This window comes from Myotis daubentonii, chromosome 9 (assembly GCF_963259705.1).
Source record: "Myotis daubentonii chromosome 9, mMyoDau2.1, whole genome shotgun sequence".
Classification (NCBI taxonomy): Eukaryota; Metazoa; Chordata; class Mammalia; order Chiroptera; family Vespertilionidae; genus Myotis; species Myotis daubentonii.
In genome coordinates, this window is record NC_081848.1 from 48,696,737 (window position 1) to 48,717,936 (window position 21,200).

At 38.5% G+C, this 21,200-nt stretch overlaps 1 protein-coding gene across 1 annotated transcript in view; it reads left to right on the forward strand.

Annotated features, from left to right (window-relative positions):
- IPO7 (importin 7) overlaps window positions 1–21,200 on the forward strand; it is a 63,172-nt gene that overhangs the window by 4,002 nt on the left and 37,970 nt on the right. The window contains exons 2-4 of the mRNA XM_059708855.1: window positions 12,973–13,054; window positions 18,532–18,685; window positions 19,133–19,291. Coding sequence (XP_059564838.1) covers window positions 12,973–13,054; window positions 18,532–18,685; window positions 19,133–19,291 — 395 coding nt within the window. The remainder of the gene's footprint in view (window positions 1–12,972; window positions 13,055–18,531; window positions 18,686–19,132; window positions 19,292–21,200) is intronic.

A 21,200-nucleotide genomic window follows, 5' to 3' on the forward strand; every position in this document is an offset into this window, starting at 1 on the left:
TATTGATTTTTTACAGAGAGGAAGGGAGAGAGATAGAAAGTTAGAAACATCGATGAGAGAGGAACATCGATCAGCTGCCTCCTGCACATCTCCCACTGGGGATGTGCCCGCAACCAAGGTACATTCCCTTGACCGGAATCGAACCTGGGACCTTTCAGTCCGCAGGCCGATGCTCTATCCACTGAGCCAAACCAGTTTCGGCTTTCCTATTTTACTCTTAACTAAGTAATACATCTCATTGGAAAATCATCAGCACCAATCTCAAAAAAAGACAAGTACATGTTCTTTGGACACTGAGATCACTAAGTAGATAGCATTACTGTAACATGAAAATTGGCACAATTATAAGCACGCTGCCCTGGCACATTATAGTCTCTCAGTAAGTATTTCTCTTGCATTCAGCAAATAAGAACTTGAGTAATAGTCAGAAATGTTAAGAGCACTCATCTTTGAATCTTTAAAGTAGATTTGTGTTACCGGGACCTGTCGCTTCTCATTTAAATTCTGAACTTTGAGGGCAATCTGCTTGGATCCCCTCTCTGTAACAGGGAGCTTTTCTGTATAAAATTCTGCTTTTGCTCAAAAAAACAAACAAACAAAAAAAACCATGACACTTTGAGATTAATTGACTTCTGTATACCTAGAAGTGCAACTTTTAAAAACTTGTATCTAAAATACGACATTTGCCAAAACTGGTTTGGCTCAGTGGATAGAGCATCCGCCTGCGGACTGAAAGGTCCCAGGTTCGATTCTGGTCAAGGGCATGTACCTGGGTTGCGGGCACATCCCCAGTGGGAGATGTGCAGGAGGCAGCTGAACGATGTTTCTCTCTCATCGATGTTTCTAACTCTCTTTCCCTTCCTCTCTGTGAAAAATCAATAAAATATATTTAAAAAAATAAAATAAAATACAACATTTGATATTCATCCAGCATTGTTTATTATGTTCCAGAGACTATTTGCTCTGGGTGATATAGAGACTCTTCTTTATGTACATACACACAGACGTATATATTATACAGGCCCTGACAAAAACTTGGTTCTTCACTTAAGAGACAGATGAAACATCTCTGAAGGTTTTTGACAGATTATTTTAATAAACAGCACTCTTTGCTCTCTTTCTGCCAGTGTTCTTTAGTGAAAGACTTTCTAAGCCTTTACTTATGCTGCTCATCCCTTCTGTTAAGCTCTTATCACCCAAAACTAAAATGTTTCCCATCCATAAGTCTGATGAATCTCATTTTATTTTTTAAAATATATTTTATTGATTTTTTACAGAGAGGAAGGGAGAGGGATAGAGAGCTAGAAACATCGATCAGCTGCCTCCTGCACGCCCCCTACTGGGGATGTGCCCGCAACCAAGGTACAGTGGGGCCTTGACTTACGAGTTTAATTCGTTCAGAGACCGAGCTCGTTAAGGAGTTTGACTCAAATTACTCTATCAACTCAATGCAAAAAATCGGCCGAGGGACACTCGTAAGTCAAGGCCACACTGTACATGCCCCTTACTGGAATCGAACCCGGGACCCTTCAGTCCGCAGGCCGACGCTCTATCCACTGAGCCAAACCAGTCAGGGCATGAATCTCATTTTAAATGCCATCTTTCCCCACTCTGATCTTTTGTGCTAGTGTAAACTAGAAATTTGTCTTTGTTTAAACATCTAATTTTGTATATTCTTCCTTATATTTTAATTGTATTTAAACTAGGTGATTGCTGCCCCTTCTACTATAAAGTTCATTGGCCTGCAGATTCAAGGGTCCCAGGTTCGATTCCGGTCAAGGGCATGTACCTTGGTTGCGGGCACATCCCCAGTTGGGAGTGTGCAGGAGGCAGCTGATTGATGTTTCTCTCTCATCGATGTTTCTAATTCTCTATCCCTCTCCCTTCCTCTCTGTAAAAAATCAATAAAATATATATATATAAAAATTTTATCTACAGTAGGAATTAAATCTTTAGGTAAAAAAATAATTTTTTTAGATCCTAAAGTATTAGATGAGAGTAGATACTCAACAAATAATTGTTTCTGTTATTTAAAATATATTTGAGTGCCTGTCATGTGACAAATACTGTCTTTGGTGTTGGTAATCCAATACTGTACATAAAGTCATGGTTGTCATGTAGCTCACATTTGAACTGAAGTGTTTTTTAAAAAATATATTTTTATTGATTTCAGAGAGGAAGGAAGAGGGAGAGAGAGATAGAAACATCACTGATGAGCGAGAATCATTGATTGGCTGCCTCCTGCACGCCCCCCACTGGGGATTAATCCCGCAACCTGGGCATGTGCCCTTGACTGGAATCGAACCTGGGACCCTTCAGTCCGCAGGCTGACGCTCTATCCATCGAGCCAAACGGGCTAGGGCTGAACTGAAGTTTTAAAAAAAATACATTTTTATTGATTTCAGAGAGGAAGGAAGAGAGAGAGATAGAAACATCAATGATGCTCTAGCCTCGTGGTCGTCAAACTGCGGCTCGCGAGCCACATGCGACTCTTTTGCCCCTTGAGTGTGGCTCTTCCACAAAATACCACGTGTGGGTGCGCATACGGTGCGATTGAAACTTCTTGGCCCATGCGCAGAAGTCGGTTTTCTGCCTGGGTGAGTCTATTTTGAAGAAGTACTGTTGATATTTAGCTCTGTTGACTAATGAGTTTGCTGACCACTGCAGAGTCCAGCCAGTTTGGCTCAGTGGTAGAACGTCGGCCTGCAGACTGAAAGGTCCCAGGTTCTATTCCAGTCAAGGGCACATCCCCAGGTTGTGGGCTGATTCCCAGTAGGGGGCCTACAGGAGGCAGCCAATCAGTGATTCTCATCATTGATGCTTCTCTCTCTCTCTCTCTCTCTCTCTCTCTCTCTCTCTCTCTCTCTCTCTCATTTCCTCTCTGAAATAAAAAAAATACATGTATTTAAAAAAAGAAAAGAAACATCAATGAGGGAATCATTGAGTGGCTACCTCCTACACACCTGACATTGGTGATTGAGCCCACAACCCGGGCATATTCCTTGACTAGGAATCGAACCATGACCTCCTGGTTCATAAGGCAACTCTCAACACTGAGCCACACCAGCTGGGCTGAACTGAAGCTTTAAATGTAATGTTAGGAAACAATTTTTTGAAATACTTATTTTGAATGACAATTTCCAGTCTCGTTCATTTAATAGCAATGTCTCTGTACTAAGCACTGAGCTAAGTTGTAGATATAAAGAAATTGATGATTCCTGCCTTTCTGGAGCTCCATAGTCAACACAGCTCTCATATGTGGTCAGGGTTATAATAGAGCTATGTGTAAGTTTTAGATGAGGAGGATATTAAATTTGACTTTGGTTAAGGCAGATATGATCTCAGCATCAATATTCCCTCATACTTACAGCCAAGAAAAATGCCCTAAGTGGAATTAGAAGGCTTACCCAGGAGCCTTTTAAACCATCTATTTCTAAAGCTTAGTGTGCTAAAAAATGGTTATGTAGGCAGAAATCTTCTTTCTCACATTCTTTATGTGAAAAAGTAAGTGGCTTAGCTTTGATTAGTTTCTTGGTATTTCATGTTTATTATTAAATTTATAAACTACCCTGAGTCTCTTCTGGGATCTTCACACATGGTGACTATTATTACTGTAAGTTATATATTTTATTTATAAACTAAAGGCCCAGTGCACGAATTTGTGCACCAGTGGGGTCCCTCGGCCTGGCCTGTGGGGTTGGGCTGAAACTGGCTCTCTGACATCCCTGAGGGGTCCCGGATTGTGAGAGGGTGCAGGCCAGGCCGAGGGACCCCACCGATGCACGATCGGGTCCGGCCCAGCTCGCTCAGTCCCGATTTAATTTAATTTTCCATAAAAGTGCAAAAAGTATATATAATTTTGAAGACAGTATGTAGTCTGAGCAGGTAACATTCTTTAATTAAGAATATTGCTAAGACCTGGCCAGGTGACTCAGTGGATTGGAGCATCCTCCTGTACACCAAAAGGTGGCAGGTTCAATTCCTGGTCACGACACATATCCAGGTTGTGGGTTTGATCCCTGGTTGGGAAGCAACTGATTAATGTTTCTCTCTCACCTCCCTCTCTCTCTGTCTCTCTCTTCCTCTCTCTCTTAAAATCAATAAACATTGTTGGGTGAAGATTTAAACAACAAGAAGAAGAATGTTGCTAAGTGGATACTGTTTTGAATTTGGGAGAGACAATGTCCCTGGATACTTTGGCTGTTGGACTGGAAGTTATTCAGTGACACAGCACATTAAAGATCTGAAAGAAGAAAGCACTATATTAATATTTGTAAGAAAATAATTTTATTTTTCAGATATATTAGGTGTATATATCATTTTACTTATTGTTCCTGTCAGTGGGACATTAATGATAAGTTTGAGGGATTTTCTTTTGGTCACTAATATAATGTAAAAGTTTTTAAAAACTCTTTATTTGGAAAGCATTTGAGTATCACTATTTAATGAAAGACAGGAGGACACAGTAAAGAACCTTAGACTTGATTTACCACTATGATGATTTAACCTCACTGTGTCTCGTATTTCATCTAGGCAAGATAAAGTATTTGCCTTTGTCAAATTCTTCAGTAAAGCAGAAAGGTTAGAAATCCCCCCACTGTTGAAATTATCTGGTTGTATTTATTTTATGTAAATTCCGATGTCACAGTGCCCTTAAAGCCTCTCTCTCTGCCCTAACCGGTTTTGCTCAGTGGATAGCGCAATGGCCTGCGGACTGAAGGGTCCCGGGTTCGATTCCCGTCAAGGGCATGTACCTTGGTTGCAGGCACATCCCCAGTAGGGGGTGTGCAGGAGGCAGCTGATGGATGTTTCTAACTCCTTATCCCTCTCTCTTCCTTTCTGTAAAAAATCAATAACATACATTTTTAAAAAAATGCAAATTGCAAAAATCTATTTTTAAAAAAAGCGCCTCTCTCTCTTATATTTTATTGATTTTTTTACAGAGAGGAAGGGAGAGGGATAGAGAGTTAGAAACATCCATGAGAGAGAAACATCGATCAGCTGCCTCCTGCACACTCCCTACTGGGGATGTGCCCACAACCAAGGTGCACGCCCGTGATCGGAATCGAACCTGGGACCCTTCAGTCCGTAGGCCGACGCTCTATCCACTGAGCCAACCAAACCAGGGCGCCTCTCTCTATTACACATTAAAGCCTCTCTCGCTCTCATACATGGGTATTAAAGTATAGTAGCTAATTGAAGGCCTGTTTGATTGCATTCCAATGGAGAGAAATAATTAAAAGTAATCGCTTCAAGAGTAAGCATTAAAAGAGCGACAGTCCTGGCCAGTGTGGCTCAGTCGGTTGGGCATTATCCCGTGCACAGAGAAGTGGTTCTGCTTCCAGTTGAATTCTGGCCAGGGCACATGGCTGGGTTTGGGACTCAATCCTCATTAAGGGGCGTGCAGGAGGCAGCTGACCCATGCTTCAATATCACATTGATGTTTCTATCCCTTCCTCTCTCTCTCTAAAATTCAATTAAAATATTTTTTTAAAAAATAGCGACATTAGGTGTGCATTGGAAAATGTGGGTCTAGAGGGGAAACTGATATTGGAGAAAACAAGACTTAATTTTTAAGTCTAGTTTGATGTGCTGGTAATCATCCAGGAGAAAATGTCTGGTAGGTAGTTAGAAATGTGGAATTGAAGTTTAGGCGAGAAAGCATCAGTGGAAAATTAAATTTTTTTCTGCAGGTGAATTGAGAGAAAGGAAGTATGATCCAGAGATGTGGGGTGGACTGAAGGGCTATACTTTGGGCCCTGCCCATTTTGGGGACTTTGAGAGACATAGGAAAAAGGAGACTGGAGAATTGTGCATAAAAGTAGAGAAAGCCAGTAAAAGGAATTTTAAATAAGAAGGTTGGTTGTGGGCAATTTAGTTTCCTTTTTCCTTAAACGAATTTCATAAATTTTCTGCCAGTAAACATGAATTACTTTAGTAATAATTAAAAGGCTATTAGGGGAAGGAAAGGGTTGTTGACATTTCAGACTGAGAGAGGTTAAAGTAAAATGACTTTTCAGGGAGAAAGCTTTTAAAATACATATTGTAAACTTGGAAAAGGCAAGTAACCCTGATTACAGGGTTATTGAGTAGAATGTTAGCAAGGGAGTAGGGAAAAGATTATAGGTTAAAAGGGTTGTAGGGTCAGGGGAGTGATTATGTGGATAGATGTGTTTTTCCATATATTTTTTTCTTTTGTAAAGTTAGACTTTATATGGGGAGGGGGAGCAGGGAAAGCTGCCTGTGGAGTAGTTTTTCAGGCCTATTATGGCCTGTTATAACAATAATAGTGTCCTACCTGTAATGTTTTATAGTCACCTATCCTATTACATTCTTTACACTGCTTCAAGACCTTATCTTCCTACAGCATAGATCTGATCATGTAAAAACTTTCCCAAAAAAGTTCACACTTATTAGATCTTGATGTGGGTATAATTTGCCTATTCATTTTTGCCGTTCACTATTCTCTTTCATTCTCCTAATAATCTCTTTAACACAACCCATACTTCTTTTCCTTTTAAAAATCCTTTTGCCTGTTTCTATGGGTTTAAGTCCTTTAGGGTCTAACTCAAAATTTTACCTGGTAGTCCAATTGGAATTTATTTCCCAACCTACGTTATAGTGATCTTTTATCTCTGTGGTGTCTTGCACTTAAGTACAAGTAAATGGAGTGGAGTTAAAAGAAATGGAGTTGGAACCCTTGGAGAATTTTGATTAGATGAATTGAGGGTGAATGTTGAATTATCTGGGCGGATGATAAATAATGACAAGATAAGAAATTGTCTAGAAAGGTTTTTGTGTTATGATTAGTAGCTTTTAAGCTTGAGTGTTGGTAGTTTTAGCTCTATTTAATGATGTTTAATGGCCAATTTGTTTCTATAGTTCTGGAGTCTGTAATTAGTGCCAGCACTCAGAAGTTACATTTATACATTGACACAATATGTTTATTGTAGCATTTTCTGAGGACTATATCAAAGTTTGCCAAGCAGTTGAGAATAATACCGTAATCAAATTTTAAAGAGTTTTTTGATATTGATGCTAGTGATATTTTATTTTTTTTAATTACCATAAAAATAAAGATTTTTAAATATATGATAATACATATAATAGTTAATATGTGATAGAAATTCTTTTAAATATGTGATAGTTTGTTATACCCAATAATGCCAGAAAGTTGTTGATCATCCAATGACTAGAGAAATGATTTTTCTAAATTTGAACATTTAATGTATGACTTACTTGATTTGTGTTTTATAATGGTCTTTTTATTTTTTAAGTTTTATTGAGGTATAATTTACATTTCATAAAATTCACCTGTTTTAAATGTTGAAAATTAGTGAGTTTAGTAGGCTTACAACTATTAACCACAATCCAGTTTTGGAACATTTTCATTACCCCAATAATTACTTAATCCCCTATCCCAGTCCCAGACAGTTGCTATCTATTTTCTGTCTCAATTTTCTTGGAAATCTGGTGTCTGATATTCAGTTTTACATTAAGTACATTTATTACCTTCTTTGGGAAAATTACAAGACTTCCTGCGTTAGGCATTTCAACAGCATGGGAATGAATATGGGACAGGTAAGTAGATGTCCCAGGTTGAGTTTGTTAAATTGTGCCATTCTCCCTGACTGAAATAATCCTTTCTTTCTTAACCTTAGTCTATTTAAGCTCAGTTGTCTGAAAGAAATACTTTTTGTCAGTTTCACTTTTAGATTTATCCTGTATTTTGAAGGCAAAGTGACAAAAATAAAGTAAATTATTTTCATAGTTTAGTTGTAAAAAATAATTTTATTGAGTTCAGCCACAAAAAGGATCCAGTTTAGTGGGTTTTAATATATTCAGAGTTATGCAGTCATCACCACAAACTTCAAACTGTTTTTCCCTATACCTTCTGTTCTTGGCTATTTTCTGTCTGTATAGATTTGTCTTTTCTATACATTTCATATAAATGAAATCATATGATACGTCTTTGGTGACTGGCTTCCTTCATATAGCATAATGGTTTTAAGGTTCATACATGTTGTTTCATGTATCAGTATCTCATTTATTCTTTTTACTGCCAAATGATATTCCATTCTATACACACGTATGCCATATCTTGCTTACTTATTCATCAGTTGGTGAACATGTGGGTTGTTTCCATTTTTGGGCTATTATGAATAATACTGCTGTGAATGTTCAGGCAAAGGCAGTTCTGTTGAAATTTTTTTAATTGAGGGATAATTTACATGTAGTACAAAGCTCAAAAATATATACAGCTCTGTCAATTTTTACCTAGATAACCACCATCCAGATCAAGATATATATAAACATATATAAAATATTAAAATAGCCGAAACCGGTTTGGCTCAGTGGATAGAGCGTCGGCCTGCGGACTGAAAGGTCCCAGGTTCGATCCCGGTCAAGGGCATGTACCTGGGTTGCGGGCACATCCCCAGTGGGAGATGTGCAGGAGGCAGCTGATCGATGTTTCTCTCTCATCGATGTTTCTAACTCTCTATCTCTCTCCCTTCCTCTCTGTAAAAAATCAATAAAATATATTTTAAAAAAAATATTAAAAAATAAAATGAAAAGAAAAAGATGTGTGTGAGAGAGAGAGAGAGAAAGAGAGAGAGAGAGTGAGATTTATATTTCCTTTAGACTCTTCTCAATCAGTACCTTTCCTCCTTTAGGTTACCATTATTCTGACTTTTGTTAGCTATAGATTAGATTTGCCTGTCATTGATCTTCATGTACATATAAGAGAATGCCATTGTACCCAGGTAGATTGACTTCATAATATGTTTTGTTTTGTTTTTTTAAACATATTTTTATTGATTTTTTACAGAGAGGAAGGGAGAGAGACAGAGAGTCAGAAACATCGATGAGAGAGAAACACCGATCAGCCGCCTCCTGCACATCCCCCAGCGGGGATGTGCCCGCAACCCAGGCACATGCCCTTGACCGGAATCGAACCCGGGACCCTTCAGTCCGCAGGCCGATGCCCTATCCACTGAGCCAAACCGGTTTCGGCTATAATATGTTTTTTGTTTTAGAACTGTATTGCTTAATTCTGTAGGTTGGTTTTATTTTTTTAAGTTGTATAGTATTTCCTTGTTTGGATTGTGCCACAGTTTGTTTATAAAGTCACCTGTCAATGGACAGGTATTATTGTGGGCATAAGCACTTATTTCTCTTGGATACATAAAGTTGAAATTGCTTGGTTATAAAGTAGATGCGTGTTAGAAACTGCCAGTTTTCCAGTATGGTTATTATTTATATATATATATAATGCAAATTAGCTGGGCATCATGACCGCTCAGGAGGAGCTGCACACGCAGATGGGCGGGAGGGGACTGCGTGCCACCCCCAGCCCCAGCAGAGACACACCAGGGATGGGAGCGTGCTCCGAGCGGCCGCAGTGCAACTCAGAGCACGCCCCCAGTGGGTGGCGGCAGCAGCCGGAGCGAAGCAGCCTCAGTCCCAGATGCCTGCAGAGGCTGGAGCAAAGCAGTCTGGGCCCTGAGTGCCTGGCAGCGGCAGGAGCAAAGCAGCCTGAGTTCTGGTGGGTGACAGTGTCAGCCGGAGCGAAGCAGCCCAGGTGCCGGAGGGAAGCTGGTGCTGGCAGGGGAAGGAAGGCTTTTTATTGCACGAATCTTTGTGCATCGGGCCTCTAGTCCTATATAATAAAGAGCTAATATGCAAATGGCCGTCACACCGTAATGGCTCAGACACAACCTTAGGGAGAGAGGAATGGGGACCAGCCAGGCTGTGGCCCGGGAGAGGGACAAGCCTCCCGCCCTGCGGTCCCAGGCACCAGCCGCTGTGCCTGCAGCCCGGGAGAGGGACAAGCCGCCTGCCCTGCAGTCCTGGGTGGCTATCAGGCAGGCAGGCAGGCAAAAGGGTTAGGGGTGATCAGCCAGGCAGGCAGGCAAGTGGTTAGAAGCCAGCGGTCCCAGATTGTGAGAGGCAGTCGGACATCCCCCAAGGGGTCCCGGATTGGAGAGGGTGCAGGCCAGGCTGAGGGGACCCCACCCTCTCCTTTGCACAAATTTCGTGCACCGGGCCTCTAGTTTTATACATCTACCAACACTATGAGTTCCATTTTTTTTACATGCTCATCAGCACTTTGGTGTATTGCATATATTGTTTTGAGGTAGGGCTTTCCTGTTCACTTATACTAAATCTTTTGTAATTTGCTTGTATATATTTGCTTAATCTTTTTTTCTTTTTGGAGTGATTAACTCTTGCTCTGATGTTCCAGATGTTTTCATTTCCTTTTACATTGTTTATACTCGTGGGGGAGGGGCATATGGTTCAGTTGGTGGCATTGTCCCTTGCACCAAAAGATTGTGGGTTTAATCCCTGGTTGGGGCACATATGGGAGGCAATGGATCAATGTCTCTTAAAAGTACCATAGTCATAGTATGGATAGTAGTGTCCTTTGTGGGCTAATCTGCCTACCCCTTAAATATAAATACCCTTTTTCACTCTACAGTGCCTCTGGATGATCACAACTGCTTCCAAGGCATTTTTTGTTTATTGTTTCATATAATAATTTAAAAAATATATTTTAAATGCCAACCTTCATGAGGTACTGGGCATACAAACAGTATAGTCCCTACTGTCACTGAAGCTTAAACTCTAATTAATAGGAAAGGGAGGTGTAAAGCCAGGACTAGGTTGGTGTTGATGGGAATGGAGAAAGTGGATATATTAATTATATAAGCATTTTGGGTATTGGGTTGATAGGGCCTGATGCATTGAAGAGGGAAGTATTAAAGATGACATTCAGGTTTCAGACATGAATGACTGAGGATAGTGATGAGATAGTGCAAGGAAATAGAGTCACAGCTTTAGGGGAAAAGATAGTTTGACATTTTGTTTAAAGATGGGTTGGATGAAATTGCCTAGGAGTGAAAAAGACTTCCTATGACTGAGTCCTGGCACCAAGTTCTAGCATTTATATATTAAATAGAATGAGAAACTAGCAAAAGCGTCTGAGAAAGGGCCAGGAAAAGTGGTGTATGAATTGCATAGATTAAAGGGTGTTTAAGAAACTAACAGTCATTAACTGTGTTCAGATCTATTTAGAGCACTGAAAGGGGCAAATACCTCACCTTCATCCACTTAATTACTCCTGTTCAGTTCTTGAATTTAAGCATTACTTCTCTGAATTAGGAGAATCTCCTTTTGATTCTTCCATTATTCCTCAACTTCTTCATTGTACTTTACTGCAATTACCTGTTTACCTTGTTTTTCTTCATTAAACTCTTAAATTTCCATGAGGTCACGGAGCCTCATTTGTTCTGTTCAAACCTATATTTACAGCTCCTGGCAATGGTCTCTTGCACCAATAACACCTACATAAATAAATTTTGGCCCGACCAGCGTGGCTCAGTGGTTGAGTGTCGACCTGTGAACCAGAAGGTCACGGTTCGATTCCTGGTCAGAGCACATCCCCAGATTGCTGGCTCAGTCCCCATTGTGGGGCATGCAGGAGGCAGCCGATCAATGATGCTCTCTTATCATTAATATTTCTATCTCTCCCTCTCCCTTCATCTCTGAAACCAACAAAAAATATTTAAAAAATAAAAATAAATTTTGGAGTGACTGAATAAAGTATCATTATGTGTTCTAATGTGGAAGAAATTTTTTATATCCAAAAGAACATTTTGTTTTGAAGAATATTTGTGGGAGATAAGGATGAAGGAGGAAACAAATAAAAATCACTGTTCATGCCCTGACCGGTTTGGCTCAGTGGATAGAGCGTCGGCCTGCGGACTGAAGGGTCCCAGGTTCAATTCTGGTCAATGGCATGTACCTGAGTTGCGGGCACATGCGGGGGGGGGGGGGGGGGGGCAGCTGATTGATGTTTCTCTCTCATCGATGTTTCTGGCTCTCTATCCCTCTCCCTTCTGCCCTGTAAAGAGTCAATAAAATATATTTTTTTAAAAATCACTTCATGTAAACGTGTGCAGAAGAATACTAAAACATGGGTTGGAAGGAGGAGATGAAATTCTATGTGATAGTTAAATCGTGGGAGAGGGAGTGAAACAATACATATAAGAAGGGATTTAACTTGAAGGTTAAGTTCTTTTTTTAAAAGTTGGGAGCAAATATGACAGATTTAGGAATCGTAAAGTAACTTTTTTGTACTGTTAATGAAAGTGACCCAGGTTCCCAGTATAAGATTTGGAAAACAAAATATATCAAAAATAGCTCCTTGCTCGGCTGTTTGTGGCTCAGTGGTTGAGCATCAGCCCATGAACCAGGAGGTCCTGATTCAATTCCTGAGTTTTTGGGCTTGATCCCCAGTGGGGGCCATGCAGAAGGCAGCCAATCAGTGATTCTCTCTCATCATTGATGTTTCTAACCCCCAGTTTCTCTCTCTGAAATCAATAAAAACATGTGTGTTTTTTTAAAAAAAGAATAGCTCCTCTATAATCCCACTATCCCAGAGATAATTAACATTTCGATGTATTTTGTTTCCTATATATGTTGCAATGCATATGCTTATAAAATATTTATTAAATTATTGTCATAGTTTGTATTCTACTTTTATTGAATGTTCAAAATGTTGTTTTTTAATTTTTCTATTGAAATGTAACATGCATATAGAAAAGTGATCATTAGGATACAGTTGATTGATATTTACAAGCTGAACATAACAACGTTTCTGTGGAGAAATTATTACTGAATTGGGGAAATAGGTGTCATAGAGGATATTGATTTTGAGCTACTGACACCAGTGTAGGCTAAGAATGCTAACTGGGGTAAATGGGAAATGCAGTAAAATGAAGGCAAATGCAAGCCCCACAAATGTTTTAGGAGTTGGGATGTTCAATTTTTTTTGAGTTATTATAGGTGAGTGACAGAAAAAAACACTGGAACCAGTTTACAGAGAGCCCTTTGTGACAGCCAAACAGTGGGATAGAGTACTGAGAATATTTGTTTGCTGAAATTTAAAATGTATGTTTTTGTTTATAGGCACACAAGTCTCTGAATTTTGTTTCGACACTGCTTCAGATTACTATGTCAGAACAACTGGATTTACCTGTGAGACAAGCAGGCAAGTTTCCTGAATTATTTTCTTGAGTGTATGTAAATATCTTGTTTAAAAGGTTTACAGTTGAATAGCAGAAATATCCTGGATGGCCCATCAGTGATTTTCTTCCCTGAAAATTGGTTTACCCTTATGTGTTTACTACAAACAGCAGGTGCTTTGATATTTGGTGGCAGAGTTTAATTTAAAGGAATGTAGTATTTCATTGCATTAAAAGAGAAGTGGGAAAGAGAAATGGATAGGGTTTATTAAAAGACTCTTTGCTGCCTTAGCTGGTTTGGCTCAGTGGATAGAGCATCAGCCTGTGGACTAAGGGAACCCTGGTTCGATTCTGGTCAAGGGCACCTTGGTTGCAGGCTCCATCCCCAACCAATTGATGTGTCTCTCTCATATTGATATTTCTCTCTGTCTCCCCTTTCCCAGTCTCTCTAAAAACACCAATGGAGAAAATATCCTCAGGTGAGAATTAACAACAACACAAAAAGAGTCTTTGTTTATGTGATTGTACCTTACAGCTACTTGCTTTTACTGTTTATTACAACATTTTAAAAAGTACTATTTCTTAGTTCAGATTTTAGCGAGATATTGAGCAATTCCTTCAGTATCAAAGTCTGAAAATGTGGCACACTACTTCTGATATTATCTGTTAGTCTGCAAAATAATGGATTTGTATGTTCATGTTTTATTTACTTGCAGATATATAAATTTCATAGGAAATATAAAACACTTATAATTTTGTCATTCTAGAAAAACAATTTATAATTTATATTCTGGTGTTATTTCTTACCGTTTTTCCATTACACCAATTGTTTTTTTTTTTTAAAGGGTGCTTTTTTTCTTTCTTTAGTGCAGGGGTGGGGAACCTTTTTTCTGCCAAGGGATGTTTAGATATTTATAACATCATTCTTACAGGCTATACAGAATTACCAACTTAAAAATTAGCCTGCTATATTTGGTCAAAAATTTAATTAACTCACCCCTAATGCCTTGACAGGGCCAGACCAAATGCTTTCTCGGGCCTTTTATGGCTCGATGGCCAGACATCCCACACCCCTGCTTTAAGTGTATAGTAAGCATTTGCCTTTTCTTACATAATGTTAGTCTTAAAAGTTATATTCACCGTAATGTGCTATATGCAGTAAACTATTTCTCAATTTATAGGATTTGATCTCAGGTCTGTTCATTAACAGATGAATTTCCAGTGCCTAAAATATTGCCTGACACATTGAGGATACTCAGTAAATAAATGAATGAATATAATGTAATTGCTTTATGGTTAAAAAAAAAATAAGTTGGTATATAAGTTACACAATAATGGAACCTTTTTTAAAATATATTTTTGTTGATTTCAGAGAGGAAGGGGGAGGGGGAGAGAGAAATAGAAACATCAGTGATGAGAGAGAATCATTGCTTGGCTGCTTCCTGCATGCCCCCTACTGGAGATCGAGCCTGCAACCCTGGTATGTGCCCTTGACTGGAATCGAACCTGGGGCCCTTCAGTCTGCAGGCCGACGCTCTATTCACTGAGCCAAACCAGCTAGGGCAATGGAACCTTTTTTGTACCTAGAAAATGTAGTAATTAACTGGGTCCTGATCAGCAATGAATCTTTTTTATTTTATTTTAATATTTTTTATTGATTTCAGAGAGGAAGAGAGTGATAGAAATATCAGTTATGGCAGAGAATCATTGATTGGCTGCCTCCTGCACACCTCTCCACTGGGGATCCAGCCTGCAACCTGGGCATGTGTCGTGACCAGGAATCGAACCAAAAACCTCCTGGTTCATAGGTTGATGCTCAACCATTGAGCAACACCAGCTGGGCCAGTGAATCTTTTTATAAATTTCTAATTAAATAGAAAAATGTTGCTTTGATTATTTTAACTGTCATTTCTTTGTTTTGCTAACAAAGTTGACATTTTCCCCATTTGGTTATTTTTTTATATAAGAATCTTTTTCTTTAAATCTCAGTTTTTATTAGTATGTTGGAAGTGTTTGGCATTTAGGGGGATCTTAACACATTTTAGAGACTTCATTATGTGGCTCTGATTCCTGGTCACCCTATGAACAAGGGAGGTACACAATATCCCATCCTCAACAGCCCTTGCACAGTTCATATAGAATTGTGTCTATGGCTTCTTTTATGGAGTCAATCCATCTCATATTTATTCTTCCTTTTTTCTTGGTGCCTCATATTTTTCCCAGCATTATTATCTTTTCCAGTGAACCACGCCTTCTTATGATGTGCCAAAAGTAGAACAGCTTCAGTTTTGTCAGTTTTGTCTCCAGTGATGTTTCAGGCTTAATTTGCTCTAGGTTTCACTTGTCTTTCTGGTAGTCCAGGGTATCTGTAGAATAAAATTAAATGTTACTAGGAAGGTTTTTGTTTAGTATTACAAAAACAGAAGCAACGAAACTATGGAATCGGTAAAATACATAATCCTTCTTTGTTGTTGTTTTTGTTTGTTTAAAGTATTACATATGTCTCATTTTTCCCCAGTTGACCCCCCCCCCGCCACTCCCACCCCCCGAGGGCAAGCCCCCAGTGTCTATGTCCATTGGTTATGCTAATATGCATGTGTACAAGTCCTTTGGTTGATCTCTAAACGCCCCCCCTCCCTTGCCCCTTGTCTCTGAATCTATTTTTGTTCATCAGTTGATGTTGATCGTTATATCCCACATATGGGTAAGATCATGTGATATTTATCTTTCTCAGACTGGCTTATTTCGCTTAGCATAATGCTCTCCAGTTCCATCCATGCTGTCACAAATGGTAAAAGTTCCTTCTTTTTTATAGCAGTGTAGTATTCCATTGTGTCGATCTTCCACAGTTTTTTTAATCCATTCATCTGCTGATGGGCACTTAGGCTGTTTCCAGATCTTAGCTATTGTAAATTGTGCTGCTATGATCATAGGGGTGCATATATCCTTTCTGGTTGATGTTTCTGTTTTCTTGGGATATATTCCTAGGAGTGGGATCACAGGGTCAAATGGAAGTTCCATTTTTAACCTTTTGAGGAAACTCCATACTGTCTTCCACAGTGGCTGCACCAGTCTGCATTCCCACCAGCAGTGCATGAGGGTTCCTTTTTCTCCGCATCCTCCCCAGCACTTGTCGTTTGTTGATTTGTTGATGACAGCCATTCTGACAGGTGTGAGATGGTACTTCATTGTTGTTTTGATTTGCATCTCTTGGGTGATGAGTGACTTTGAGCTCGTTTTCATATGTCTTGGCCTTCTGTATGTCCTCTTTTGAAAAGTGTCTATTTAGGTCCTTTGCCCATTTTTTATTGGATTGTTCATAGTCATTCTTTTAAAAGTTACATCATTGTAATAATTGAATAATACTCTGTAGTGTGTGGTACTTTGTAGTTTCATCTACTAGACTTTTTAAGATTCTGTCTTTATAGTTGTAGTGTAGTTCTTACATTCTGGATGGAGTAGACCCGTGGTTCTCAACCTTCTGACCCTTTAAATACAGTTCCTCATGTTGTGACCCAACCATAAAATTATTTTCATTGCTACTGTTATGAATCTTAATGTAAATATCTGATATGCAGGATGGTCTTAGGCGACCCCTATGAAAGGGTCGTTTGACCGCCAAAGGGGTCGCGACCCACAGGTTGGGAACCGCTGGAGTGGACTGAATCATGAGATTTTTTGCAGTGCAGTTCTCACTTATTGGACCAGTCAACTTTTAATATACCAAATCAACACGTTTTACAAATAAGTATCTACACCCCATTCCTTTGTGCATAACAGTAGAAGGAAATATTGTATCAAACTCGTATTTTGGTCTGTGTTCTGTTTTGGAGCTAAAGAATCAAAATTCTAGTAGTAGTATTAATCTGAAATATATCAGTACCAAATACTGAGTCAGTGTTTACTGTAGATGTATTTTACCTTATAACTTTTGTTGAAGGGTACTTTAATATGTAGTCTTAAACTTTTTAAAAATATTATAACGTGTATTTTAATTTCCTTTTCCTATACATTTGTGATTGAGGGTTCCTTCTCCCTGTTCATCCACTCTACTCCCTTCATTTCGGTGGGATAAAAAGAGTGCTGGATAAAAAGCATTGTTAGCGATCTAGTTTATTCAAGTTAATTAGCAATGAACATTATAGCAGTTTGCTAGCTGACAGAAATAATATGTAATTTTGAACACAGCAAATTCTCCCATAAAAGTAACATGAATTTGAAACAGTGTGATTGTGGTATATGATTGAAGTGCTTAGATTTGTAGACTAAGATTCTTTACATACTATAATTTTTCTATGATAAAAATAACCTTTGTGTGTGTCTTAGTTGGGCTGCTGTAACAGAATACCATACACAGGGTGGCTTATAAATGGATTTCTTTCTCACAGTTCTGCAGGCTGAGAAGTCCCAAGATTAAGGCACTGGCATATTTGGTATCTGCTGAGGATCCACTTTCTGGTTCATAGAACCTCAGATAGTAGGAGAGGGGAGCAAGTTCTCTAGGGTCTCTATTATTAAGAGCATTAATCTCATTCATGAGGACAAAGCCCCCAGTCATGTACCAAAGACCTTAATGGCATCACATTGGGGATTAGGATTTCAATCTGAATTTTGGGGGCCACAAACATTAACTCTGTAGCAGTGATACTAGTTGTAGAAGCACTATTAGTGTGTATAGGTGGTTTTATCTTTAGAGACTTTATTTATCAAACTAATTTGTTAAAATTAATCTAAATAGCTTTCCTACAGAAATTAGGATAAAAATTGTTATGAATAAATGTGATGTAAAAGGTCTTAACAGTTTAATTTATATTGTGTTTACTTGCAAAGTTATCTTAGTCTCTGTTTGATAAAAACATTATAGATGACTACTGTAGCTAATTATTAAATTTATGTTTATTATCAACTTTTAAAATAAATGTGTTTTATTTTTGAAAGGATAGTGTTACAACAATGGTTGGTCTGAAAGAAAAAAATGGAAGTGTGGACATTTATGAGGGATATTCTCAGTGCTTTCATAGTAAATACTCCTTTGTCAAATTAATCTCTACCCCTGGCTAGATAACTCGGTTGATTAGAACATTGTCCTGATACACCAAGATTGTGGGTTCAGTCCCTGACCAGGGAACATACAAGAATTAACCAGTGAATGCACAGATAAGTGGGCAAGAAATCATTGTTTTTCTCTCTTTGTCTCTCTCTCTCAAATAATTTTTATTATTTTGTTGTTGTTGTTAATCCTCACCTAAGGATTTCCATTGAATTTTTAGAGAGAGTGGAAGAGAGCGGGAAAGACAGAGAGAAACATCAATGTGAGAGAAATACATCTATTGGTTGCCTCTTGCACAAACCCTGACCAGGTCCTGGGCCGGGGAGGAGCCTGCAACCAGGTACATGCCCTTGACCGGAATCGAACACAGGACCCTTTGGTCTGCAGTGTTCTATCCACTGAGCCAAACCGGCTAGGACTCAAATCATTTTAAAAAATTAATCTATATTTTAGGTGTTATCTATTTGAAGAATATGATAACGCAGTATTGGCCAGATCGCGAGACAGCACCACGGGATATATCCCCTTATACTATTCCAGAAGAAGATCGACATTGTATTCGAGAAAATATTGTAGAGGCCATTATCCACTCTCCTGAGCTCATCAGGTATTTATATATATATCTATACATATACATACATTTGTATTTTTTAAAGCTTATCCACTTTTTGCAGGTATATAATTTGTGGGGTTTTGGCAGGGGGAAGAAGGTAAGGGAGTCATTTCAGAAAACTTTAACAAATGTTATTACAGGAGAATTTGTTTTATTTTTGTATTGCGATTAAATTTTACATTTATAAAATTAATAACTTAAACTTCATGTAAAACTTGTGAAACACGTGATCAGATGAAAGGAGATAAAAAAACTATAGAATGTTGTCATGTAATTTATATCATAGTCTTTTGATCTTTGAAATAGTAGGAACTGTTAAGTTTTTGCTCAGTAACTAATTTTTGTCTAAACAGACATAAAAAGTTGTGGGGGTTTTTTAGTTAATAAAATTTTATCTAGGTAGCATTTCTTCCTTCTTATTGTTTATTTTTTGACTTTTAGGGTACAGCTTACTACATGCATTCATCATATCATCAAACATGATTACCCAAGCCGCTGGACTGCCATTGTGGACAAAATTGGCTTTTATCTTCAGTCTGATAACAGTGCTTGTTGGCTAGGAATTCTTCTTTGCCTTTATCAGCTTGTGAAAAATTATGAGTAAGTGTCTCTTTCAATTCCTATATAGTTTTGAGAAGTGGGCAAGTTTGGAAATTTTATACATTAAAATTAGTGAATTATGTTATTTGAATTCAGTTTTTTCTTTTTGAAATAGCATTCTTATTTTATTTCTGTAGTATCCTCTGTTCGTTCAACTAATAAACTACTTGTGCCCTTTTTTCTTAATCATATGTTTCCTTGTTCATTTTTTAAAATATGTTTTTATTTCAGAGAAGGGAGAGGGAGAGATAGAAACATCAATAATGAGGGAGAATCATTGATCAGCTGCCTCCTGCATGCCCCTGACTGGGGATCGAGCCTGCAACCTGGGCATGTGCCCTGGCCAGGAATTGAACTGGGACCACCTTGTTCATAGGTTGATGCTCAACCACTGAGCCAAACCAGGCGGGCTTGTTTCCTATTCAAAAACTGAGCGCTAACTCTTCAATATGGGCAGATAAAGGCTTTTTTAAAATGTGAAGTGAATCAGAGTACATTGAGCATTAGAGCTCTATTCTGGCTTTCTGTGAATCTTTATCTTAATTTAGGATCTTGATAACTTACAAGAACCTATCTCTAATTCTTTAAGAAGAATATGTTGGAATTTCATATGACTAGTTTTAATTATTGTGTTTTGAGGGAATCACAATCACCTATTTCAGTGGTTGCATATTTGAGCAAATTACAGTTCCTATCAGTATCAGTAAGACATTCTTTTAGACCAAGGAATCATCTTAGATCTGGGTTTAGGGATCAGGAAAAAAAAAGTCTGACCTTGGAAGTTGAGGTATGTAGCACTAAAAGTAGTAAGTCCAATGTAAAAGGGGTTTTCTCTAGTGGTGTGGTGAAAATAATGAAATTGATAGGCACATTAAAGTTTCGACATTAGAAAATTATGAGGAAGGATTGAAGGACACTTAGCCATGATGGTGGCTTTATTTCCAGTCCTAAAAGCTACACAGATGCCATTGTGAGCCCTTTAATTCTGGGGCTTGTATTTAGCCTATGATACCCTTTTGGGTCTCAATTTAAAGTAGCTCATGAACTGCTGCTTTTGTTCTGAGCAGGAGAGAAATATACCATTTACAGCAATTGGTACTGGTGTTTTCTTGTGTTTCCACCAGCTACCCATCTTTCTGCTAAGGAATGTTCCAGCTGTTGCTCCAACCTCTGTCAGAGTGCCAGTTGTAGTTCTGGTAAGTGAGTGACTAAAATGAGAGAGAATAACAAAAATAAGCTGTCGTTGTCTGAGGAAGTCCAAGTCTCTCCTATCCTATAATATTAGCAGGAGAGAATTTGACAGGGATTTTTAAAAATGGGAGACAGGAGGCTGCTGCAATATTGGATTTCCAGTTCATTTTCAGCCAGTGTTTGATTGTGGAGCACAAGGTGTTCACAAGGGATCTGTGTGGACTGAAGCAGTTCTAAGAAAATTCATGGAGAAATTGGAAGTTGTGGTGGCCTTCAGGAGCATAGATCCTCAGGAAAAACTTGTCAGTTGAAGGAGCACAGAAGGAGCATTTGAAGAGGAAGGCATGTCATACTATATGGAATAGTGTGAACAAAAAGAAAGGTACAGAGGTGGAAATGAGATACTGTCTTTAGTGGGTAGTTAGGAGACTACTATGGTATGGATACTTTCTGTTGAGAATTTGGGGGTAGTTTTGGACTTGTAAATTGGAACTGTGTTAAAGAGGGTTTTGAATGTCATGATGGGAAATTTGTATGTGATATTTTAGATACTGATGAACCATTGAAGGTTTTGTATTTTTTTTTTTTTTAACAAAAGTTATGGGCTAGTATTTAAGTATTTTCTATCAACATAGCTCACCAGATGGACACACTGTAGCCTTGTAGTCGGCTTTTATTGGTGTCACATATTCAGGAACTTTGGGGTCTTATGGAAAGT